The sequence below is a fragment of the Eulemur rufifrons genome, chromosome 6, assembly GCF_041146395.1.
Source record: "Eulemur rufifrons isolate Redbay chromosome 6, OSU_ERuf_1, whole genome shotgun sequence".
Taxonomy (NCBI): Eukaryota; Metazoa; Chordata; class Mammalia; order Primates; family Lemuridae; genus Eulemur; species Eulemur rufifrons.
The window spans coordinates 56,177,792-56,188,739 of record NC_090988.1 but is presented as its reverse complement, the minus strand read 5'-3'; the positions used below and the strand labels follow the sequence as shown (position 1 = coordinate 56,188,739).

Genomic DNA, 10,948 nt, shown 5'->3' with positions numbered 1-10,948 from the left:
CTTGATTCAATCTTCACAACATATGCAAAATATGCATTGCATTTTTAAATTAGATCTAAATTTTTAAAAAGTTCAAACCTATTATCTATAGAATAAACAAAAAAAAGTATCTATGAGACCCTGTGGAAAGTGATGGCTTCTTAAGCAGTACATAAGAACAAAACCACAAAATACTCTATTACATGTTATCAAATTCAAAAATTAACAATTAAGAAACTAAATAAAGAAGGCACAGCCTGGTAGGAAATGTCCACAAACCCTATCTGAAAAAGAATTTCTGCCAAGAACATATAACTATACTTAAAACTAAAAATTAAGAAAAACAAGCAATGGAAAAAGAAGAAAAGAGACCTACACTGACACTTGGCAAAGAAAAATATACAAATTGCATTAAAATTCTTAAAAGCATTAGGCATCAGGAATGGTACATTAAAGGTATAATGACTTATTTTGCTTTCACTAGAATGGCTAAAATTAAAAAGCGTGACAATACCAAATTTTAGCAAGGATGTAGAGCAATAGAGTCTACTACACTGGTAGTAAACATTGAAAATAAAATTTGGATAATAAATTGTAGTGTCTTATAAATTTATTAACACACCATCATTGATCACTACACACTATTGAACTCCTAGGTATTTGCTCTAAACGAATGAAAGTGTATGTTCACACAAGCCTTGTATAAGAGTATTAACAGCAACTTTATTCATAATTGCCTCAAAGTGGAAACAGCAAAAATACCCAACAATTAGTGAATCAACAAATCAATCTTGGAAAGTTTACCTGATGAAATTCCACTGGGCAAGAAAGATGACTTGATTATTTACACATGTAGCAGCATAGATGAATCTAAAATCATTATGATGAGCCAATGTTTGCCACTACTTAAAAAAGAATATTTGCTATATTATTTCATTTGTATGAAGTTCTAGAACACACATACAAACTAGGTGCTGAAAAGAAAACATCAGGTCAGTTTTTGCTAGGGGTTGAAAGGGGTCAGGAATTAACTGGAAAGGAACAAAAGAGGATATTGTAAGGTGATGGAAAAATTCTATGTATTTATAGTGTATAGGATATATATGTAAATATTATGCTATATTCTCTAAGTTTGAATTTTATTTTAAGGTATAATTTACACATTTTAAATGTACAAGTATCATTTGTACATTTGTGACAAATATTTGTGCATAAACATATGTAAATTTTACCTTTAAAAATCAAATTCATGCTGGACGTGGTGGCTCATGCTTATAATCCTAGTACTCTGGGAGGCCAAGGCAGGAGGATTGCTTAAGCTCAGTATTTGGAGACCAGCCTGAGCAAGAGCCAGATCCTGCCTCTACTAAAAATAGAAAAAATTAGCCCAGGGGTGGTGGCCACACCTGTAGTCCCAGCTACTCTGGAGGCTGAGGCAGGAGAATCCATTTCACTCTGGAACTTGAAGTTGCCGTGAGCTATGATGCTGTCATTGCACTCTAGCTGGGGTGACAGGGTGATACGCTGTCTCAAAAATAAAAATAAAAATAAAATTCAAACTTGGAGAAAATAGCAGAATCTTTACAGTTGTTGAGATTACGTGCCAGACAGAGTATTAGCTTCTCTGTTTAGTTATATATGTTTCAAATGCTCTATAATGAAATGACAAAAAATATAAATCTAGTCAAAATATATGTCATCTTTCATATTTTAAAATCTAAAAAACCATATAATTTGCTTTCATAAAATATATAATTTTGAAACTCATTTATAAATGAAATATTTCATTTGAATAGAATATAAATTCATCTCATATAATTAATAAGGAAAGCCAAAAATCTTAACATCTGACTATAATATTTTACAGTCACACTCAAAGAACATAAAATAAAATGTATAACCTATGTTAAGATTAACTATTTTGTGATAATTTCTGTTTTGAATGGGGTTTAGCTTTTATTCCTGTTTACAATAATTATCTTTCAAGTCAAATGCTAACAGTGATATATTCTTTATGATTGTTTGATACAAGTTCATTGATAACTGAGATCACTCTAAATAATGATGAAGTACACAGCCAAACAGCATGCCAGGGCTATATCTGAGGACGAACCCTACTATCTCATTCAAGATTGTTCAGTTTGATCATTTATGTTTATCATTTATGTATCACAGTATTTTTATGCCCCACTAAAACATCTTAAACATATTCCTCAACACATTCAACCAAATTACTCTATTATTAAAATTAAAAACTAATTACCAGGAAGCCAGAGGCCTAATCAACTGGGTTTGTACCAATAGGGTTGGCCTAAAAGATGTATATTTTTCTCCAATTCAGACAAATACATAGCTATTTCTCTGCTTTATTTTACTGAACTTGCATACCAGCAAAAGGTCCACCAAAGAAAATATATTCCCAAACAGTGTGCTAAATACTTATGCAAATATTCTCATTCAAATTTAATAACAACTCTATGATAGATAACAACTCTATAAAATAGATCATACTAGTTTCATAGGAAAGCAAACCTAAGGTGCAGAGAGTCTGAGGAACTTGTCTAAGGTGACGCATGAACATGATTTGTATAGTTAGAATTAGAGCATGTATCTGTATCCCTATTACACAATTTCCTTTGAATGATAATGCCTTTGCTAAGCTTAATATAGAAATAGTAATTATAAGTTAAGGCAGAAAAGTCTTCTATTTATAATTTCACAGTTATTTAAAGCCTCTGGATCAGCACAATAAGAAAAATAATTCTATATAGATAGTAGCATATATATATGTTTATTTTTATTTCTTCCTGTCTGATTCCTTGTGGTGTTCAGCAGTTAGAAACTGAAATAATTTTTTAAAAAGAAATGTGCATGTGCTTCAAGAATAGAAGAAAGGAATTGTTAGTTTAGACCATCAACTACCTGGGCTAGAATTGGTGGGAATTTAGGGATGGTCCCAGGGCCAGGATGAGTTGAGACTGAACAAAGGAGAAAAAACACTGAGGATTTGAGTGAATCTTGGCAATTATACCAATAAAAATATGTTGACCTTTTTGGGGGGAGCGCACGAAAGGAAGGCAGGTGGATTTCAGGAAGCTATTTTTTCCCCCCCCTTTGGCTAGGAAAAGCTCTTACAATTAAAATGTAGAAAATACAACTTGTCATTCTCTAAGACCATATCTCAACTCTATTTCCTACTGTGCTGCTGATACATCTAATCCCATTAGATCCCATTAGAAACTCACATGTATTGCATGCATATAAAAGAAAGTTTTAGTGATATAAAGTGCAAAGAAAGGATGGCATAAAGGTGGAAATGATTTGACTTTTGAAGCCATGCATATAAATCTTCTCTCTTAACATCCAGAGTGAAAATTATTCATCTTCTTTGAATCTTTGGCTCTGCCATCATTATGGGACAATTATCTGTTTCAACATTTCCATTATAGTGACTCTAATTCTAGGATTACAAATATTTGGCATATATATCATTAATGAATTCCCATATCTAATGTTTAAAGGAGACACCAATAATACATTATTGTATTCTTTTTATTCAGCCTCAATAGAATCAGATCTAGACTTTTTCAATACTCTTGACATTCACAATCTGTTGATAGATTTTAGCCTTACAGACAAACCAGCCTTTTCTGCCTTTTCTCAAAAGTTGTGAGGGTAGGGATTTATTTGAAGGCCCCGTGTTTTACATGGTTTCAGATTTTAATTAGCAGATAAATCCTCTTACTATACTGTTCTTGCCAGCAGATGTCCACTCAGTGTCAGATTCAGCCATGGACTCTTTCTCTCTATATCCAAACCCATCTGTCTACTGAGACCCACTGGGAACCAGTTAGTTTGGTGTCTAGAGCCACTCCCTTTGGACTCAAGGCAAACATGGATGTATGTGTTAACTCTCCAACTTATTAAAGACCCTAGGGAAATCATTCCCCAAGACTTATTTTATTTATCTCTAGAAGTTGAGATAACCATAGCATCAACCTTATAGGTGGCTTTGGTGGTCAGCAAATTAGTGTTACATATGAGGTACCCAACAGAATGCCTTGACACTGGGCCCTTAGTACCATTAGCTGGAGTGTTTTTTCATTATTATTAACCATGGGTATGAATCTTGGTGATAACATTTAATTTCTAAATAAAACACATCTCACTAATAGTATAGATATTAGATTCATTATCCTAGAAGGGACCAAGAGAACTGAGTCCCAGTCATTCAGTGTGATTTGAAAGTGAAGACTCTCATCTAATTAGATTAGAAGCCTGTGCTTTAAAGTGTTTTCAGAATATTCCAGGTACACATTGTGTATTTGATTAGGGAGCAAATGCTAAAACTTCTAGGACCTCTTCATTGATATCCATTTAAGAAAGACTTTCTGCCTATAATAAATACACAAATTAATTGATTTTCATTCTGAAACATGGAATATGTAGGTTATAATCACAGTCAGAACAAAATGGAATTTCATAACTCAAATTTGCATTTTTATCACTCCAACTGTGGAAAACACTTTACAGAATCTCATTCTTAAACACAGGCTAACACATAACGTGATTATTATCCCTGTTTTGCAGCACAGAGTACATACATCATCCACAAGGCCTTACAGCTAATAAGATACAGCAAATCTTTCAAAGATATCACTCTCTTGACTAACATTCTGATTTCCCTGATATAGTCCATAGTTCCAGACACTCATCACTTACTCAGGCCCATATCTGCAATGAAAGTGAAGCATACGGGGTCTTGGTGTCCTTCTCTTTAGTGGTAGCTGAAATAAAGGGGCCTGACACTTTCTTCTGTGGTATATCTGTAAGTGGTACTACCTGATATAACTTCCAGAAACTCTCCTCAATGTCCACTGTGCTGGTCTGCCCCAGCTGTCTGAGCCTTTTCATGGGAGACACCCACAAATATAAAATATGATCTGGGGTCCCTTCCCAGGAACACCGTTCTGCCTGTTTTTACAGTATCAGACTGATCTTCCTGCCCAAGATCCCAAGAGGAACACTGTATGAAGAGAAGGTGGCTCCCTTGAGAACATCCTGGGTCAGGCTCCCCAGAGACCGAGACTGTCTGAGTATCTGAGTTAGCATTCTGAAGCCTCTTGCTTCAAATCTGTACCTAGAGAGCCAGAAATCCCTTTTGTCTTTTGTCTCATATGCACACCAATTTTTTATGTGGTTCATCTTCATTTCTAGTTTTTATATCTGTTAACTTTCTCTAATTATTTTCACCAGGGTCTCTTCATGTTTGGAATATATATTTCTTCAAATATATCTTCCTCATCTTTCATTCACATTTCTGAGTTAATAGCTATGCTCATTGCTTTATATAGTTCCTTTTTAAATTATATCTCATATTGACTACTAAATGTTTTCTTAAAATTTAATTGCCTATTTTACAGTCTGTTTCTAAATTAAATCATAGCAGAGAGGTCAAGGAAATCTTCCTGGAACTAAATAATTTGTTTCAAATGCTGTGTTATATGATAATTATATGACTATATGTAAGTTATTTAACTTCTCAATCTCAACCTACTTACTATGACATGTGAACTACCTAAAGAACCAACTGTAATTCCTAGAACGTTGTAAGTTGTCAAGAAATGTCAGATGCCATTAGTAGTAATATTAATATTACCTAGTGTTTATATGTTTCCTAAATCATATGGAATTGAGAGGTGTTTGTTCCACAGGTTATAAATATGTTGAAGTTGTATTTTTTGTTTACTCAACTGAGAAATAGGCAGTTTCTTTCATGACATTAAAAATGCTACTTATGCCAAAATAATATTACTATATAATATTGATGCTGCATGTGATCTTTTCCTGATATGTCGCAAAGAACTCGTCCAGAGACTGATTCTAACAATTTATTTAAACTTCATATTTTATGCTTACTTTCACATTTACAGGTTCATTGAATATTTTGATGAAAATAGTGGTAGAGAAAAATCTTAGGGCATATGTGCTTTTTGTTTAACAAATATATAAATATTTTACTTAACCCTGTCATCTTGCTGCTGTTTCATTAGCTATAAAACTTAGTTTTATGATATTATTTCTCTCCTCTTTAATTGTTCATTCTCATGTTCAGATTATGTCACTCCAAGCCAACCCATGTGGGCAAGATATTATCTTGGAATGGATTGAGGGGAAAAAAAAAAAAAAAACAGTGTGTGACTTTGTTCTTTTCATTCAAACTCTAACCTGGTTATTAGCTTGGGATAATATTGCTCTCTGGTAAAAAAAAAAAACAAAACAAAAAAAGGAGTGTGAGTCCTGTTTCTGCAGCCTCCTGGATAAATACAAAGCTTCTGTCTCTTCAAATGGAAGGATTTTAGTGTCTATTCACCTGTTCATTTTCCTTCAGTTACTGCTTCTGTACACATTCTTTTCCATATCATACCATTGCCTCAGTTTCCTAAGCGATAGGAAGAGGGTGCAAAGAAGTAATCACTCATTGTAGTTTTAAGAATTTGGTGAGTTAATACTTTTAAAGTTATGAAAACTATTCCTGAATTGTAATATGTATTCTATAAATGTTTGCTATTATCATTATGCTAGCCACTTTTTATCAACTTCACATGCTTTTTTACATAATTTTTTTTTACTTATCACATAATTGTTGACATTGGAATGCTTGTATTAAATGTTTATCAATATTTCCTTTGACTTATTTTTCTCACTAATATAGATTGAAGACTCTATAAATCTGCACAGTTTACCATTTTCTGCAGATATCATGATGTTGCAATTTTAAGAGTAGAGAATAAGTTCCGTTTTTTTCCAACTCAAGCTTCTTCATCTGTGAAGTCCAAATTTCATAATTTATTTCTAAAAGCTCTAATTACTCTCTCTCTGATCTGCTTAGTTCTGACCCCATAAATAACAGGGTTGAGAGCTGGTGGGATGACAACATAAAAGTTGGCAAGCAGAATATGGATGTACTGAGGAACATTTCGGCCAAACCGGTGAGTCATGAAGGAGAAAAATGCTGGTGTATAGAAGGCCAGCATAACACAGACGTGTGAGCCACAGGTGCTGAGTGCCTTGAGTCGTGCATCCCTAGAAGGTAGACGGAAGACAGCACGAAGGATCTGGACATAGGAAATGACAATGGCTATGATGTCAAACACCAGGATAGAGATGGCACATAAGCCATAGATAATATTGACTTTGATGCTGGCACAAGATAGGCGGGCAATGCCCATGTGCTCACAGTAGGTGTGGGGGATGATCTGGTGTCCACAGAAGGACAGTCGTAGGATGAGCAGAACAAAGGGGATCGCAATGGCTAAGGGTCTCAGAAGGATGATCAGTGCTATAACTGACACCACCTTGTTTGTCAGCACCAATGTGTAGCGAAGAGGGTTACAGATGGCCACATAGCGATCATAGGCCATGGCCACAAGCACAGCTGACTCCATGCCAGTGCACAGGTGAATGAAGAACATCTGGATGAGACAGCCCTCAAAAGTGATTTCTCTCAGGTTGAACCAGAAGATGCCAAGCATCTTGGGGATGGTGGATGTGGACAGGCCCAGGTCAATAGATGAGAGAATGGCCAGGAGGTAGAACATGGGCTGGTGGAGACTGTGTTCTGTCTGGATCATAAAAACAATTAAAATATTTCCCAGTAAAGCAGTCAAATATACAACACAAAATGGAAAACCAATCCACATATGCACAGCTTCTAGCCCTGGAATTCCCAGAAGGAGAAAAAAGTAGGGGTGGACCTGCGTGTCGTTAGGAGGGATCATGTTTCTGAGGCCCCTTTACAGCTGCAGGAACCATAGAGCAGATATCTCATTCACTGAGAGACTCTGGCTTTTCTCATCCAATGCTATTGATTTCCTACAAAATTACATAAAAATATGTTTTATTTATTCTAATAACCAAGTCCATCATGATATAATTTCACAATTTATGGAAACTTAAGTATGTGATGTTTTTGATGGATTCAACAAAAATTGCATTTATTTTGATATATGTACAACACAGTTAACAAGGATCAATAGAATATCAGATAAATGGCTAGATATTTGGTAGACTGCATTGTTTCTCTTCTTTAAAAAAATTCTATATACCTTAACAATATTTTAAATAACAATAAAATGTATGGTTCCTTTTCAGTTTTAACATGTGCATTTTCCTAGCTGTCCCAGGAAACAACTATTTCACAAGGAATTATTATAGCCTATGGAGGAAGAATTTCCATGAAATTATTTTAAAAGTTCCAAATCCAGTGGTAGAAAAGACTAAGTCAACACGTGTACCTCTTTCATCAGAAATCACATCATTGCCATTAGGGTAGACAAAATTAAATCCAGGAAATATAGACTCATGGCAGATATAATTGATGTAGTTGAGATGGCCTCACCATTTGATTTTACAAATGGTGTTGAAAATAGCAGAGGAGAGACCAAGATGTCAAGCTGGAAACAGCCCGCACAAGCTGCTTTCAAGGAGAGATTTGAAAGTTGTAAGGGGATACCCACCTACAAAGGGACTCTCTTGGACAGAGCATTGTATATCATCAGAGAAGTGACAGGAGACACTCACAGTGAAGGATACAGGGATGGGGAGATCCACATGCCAACACCAGAAGGTCCCTGAGGGAGAAGCCTACATGTAGAGGAGGGATAATGGAGAGAACCCTAGGACCCCATGCTTCCTGCACAGCCACTGTGACTCAAGCTGTGAGGCCCTCACCACCCCCACTGTGGGCCTCCATTATGATCAGGGAACTGCTTGGAGAGTGTGCAGTAAAGTTGCACGAGAGAGCAGGCTCAGCAGGGACATGCTGGCCTCTGTGCCTGGGTTGTTGCAGCTGATGCCATTCTGTCCTCTCAGGTCTGGAGCACCAGGTCTACACAGGGATAAGCTTTGCTGCAACTGCCACCACATCACCCCTTTCCAGGCTGGGGAGGGGGCAGGGAGAGCAGATGCTCTCCCAAGCCTGTGATTGAAAACCAGGTGCAACTTCCCCCTAGGGAATTCAAAAGGAGTGGCACCAACACCACTGGAGAAGTCCCACAGTAGAAGCTTTGTTGGGACCTGTGTGAGGAGAAAGCCTCAGCCTTCCAGCAGTTCTGTCCCTGCTGCCCTGCATGCTGACCAGCAGAACAAGACCCTAACCCTGCATGCTGCACAGAGGTCCATGCCCCCATGGCATTTTGTGATACCATGTCTGCATCCCAGCTCTATACCATGGACCCACTAGCCACAGCTGCTCCCTGACACATACTGCCATTACACCAACACCTGACTTGAACAAATGCCCACAGCCATGACACCTGCGACCACCACCTAAATAGCCTTGCCAAGAAGCCACTGCCATCACTGTGGGTAGACCTTACCAGAGCAATCTTTCACAATGCTGCCTCCATGGCTCACCAAGATCCTTTTCTGAGCTTCCAACAGTGGCCTGAGGGCCATCCCACCACTCCACACAAATATACCACAGCCCTGGCTTGGACTATGGCAACCACAGGGGACTAGGACAACATGTAACAACTACATTACAAGATTATAATACATCTGCCCCTCTCCCACCAGATAAGTCTTCTGGAATTGGACACAAAAGCACCATCTAGAGACCTCTCTTCCTTTTCACTAAATAGAAAACTTCTCAGCAAAGGAGAACAGGAGCAATGCAAACCTATCCATCCTGAACTGAAAGAAGTTGTTTCAGATGAGAAGAAACCAGCAAAAGAACTCTGGCAACATGAAAAAAAAAAAAAAAAAACAAGCTAGTTACATAGCCCCTAAGGATCACAATAGACCTACAGCAACAGACCTCAACCATAAGGAAATTGCCAATATGACAGAAATGGAATTCAGAATTTGGGTGGCAAATAAGATGAATTGGATTGAATAGAAAGTTGAAAGTCAAGATAAAGAAGCTAAAAAATTATCTCAGGACATGAATTAAAAAAATTAAAAAGTCCCTAAAGGAATAGAAAGTATAAGAATGGATATAGCAAAACATAAGAAAAATGAAAGAGTCACTTAGGGATCTTCAAAATACAGCAGAAAGCTTCAACAACAGGGTAGACCAAACAGAAGAAAGAATTTTAGAGCTCGAAAACAAGGCTTTCAAACTAACCCAGTCAGACAAATATGCAGAAAAAAGAATAAAGAACAATGAAAAATCACTCTGAGAAGTATGGGACTATATAAAATAAGCCAAAATATGAAATGTAGGTATCCCTGAGGGAGAAGAAGAAAAAGCATATAGCATGGAAATCCTATTTGAAGGAATTATTGAGGAAAACTTCACTGGTATCACCAGAGATTCAGATATCCAGATAGAAGATGATCATTGGACACTGGGAAGATTTATAGCAAATAGGACATCTCCAATATACATAGTTATCAACCTGGCCAAATTCAAAATGAGGGAGAAAAGTCTAGAAGCTGGAAGATGAAACCAACAACTGACTTACAAAGCAAAGTCCATTGGGCTAACAACAGACTTCTCAGCAGACATCTCACAAGCAAGAAGGGAATGGGGTCCCATTTTAATCTTATTAAACAAAACAACTTCTAGTCAAGAATTTTGTTTCTTGTAAAACTTTTTCATAAATGATGGATAAATAAAGACTTTTCCAAATAAGCAAACACTGAAGGAATTTGTCACTATTAGACCCGCCCTACAAGCAATGTTCAACATTCTACATACACACTATACATGAAACAGTGCAATAGATACCCATGAGGGTACAAACACCTGAACATCAAAGCTAACAGCTCTTATGAAACAATAGCACAAGAGAGAAAACAAAACAACAAAGTTATCATTCAACATGTTGAACAGAAGACTACCCCACATACCAATAGTAACACTGAATGTGAACAGTATTAATGTCCAACTTAAAGGACATAGACTGGTTGAGTGAATAAAAAAATCCAATGATATGACGCTGTATTTAGAAAACCCTGAAGA

The 10,948-nt window shown here is 36.5% G+C and overlaps 1 protein-coding gene across 1 annotated transcript; it reads right to left on the bottom strand.

Moving 5' to 3' along the window:
- Positions 1–6,821: 6,821 nt before the first annotated feature.
- Positions 6,822–7,760, bottom strand: LOC138384094 (olfactory receptor 52E1-like). Its single transcript, XM_069469363.1, has one exon. The coding sequence runs from the start codon at positions 7,758–7,760 to the stop codon at positions 6,822–6,824; it is 939 nt and encodes a 312-aa protein (XP_069325464.1).
- Between the last annotated feature and the right edge of the window lie 3,188 nt (positions 7,761–10,948).

Coding starts and splice junctions, on each gene's coding strand:
- LOC138384094 (XM_069469363.1), bottom strand. CDS start 7,760: ATGATCCCTCCTAACGACACGCAGGTCCACCCCTACTTTTTTCTCCTT.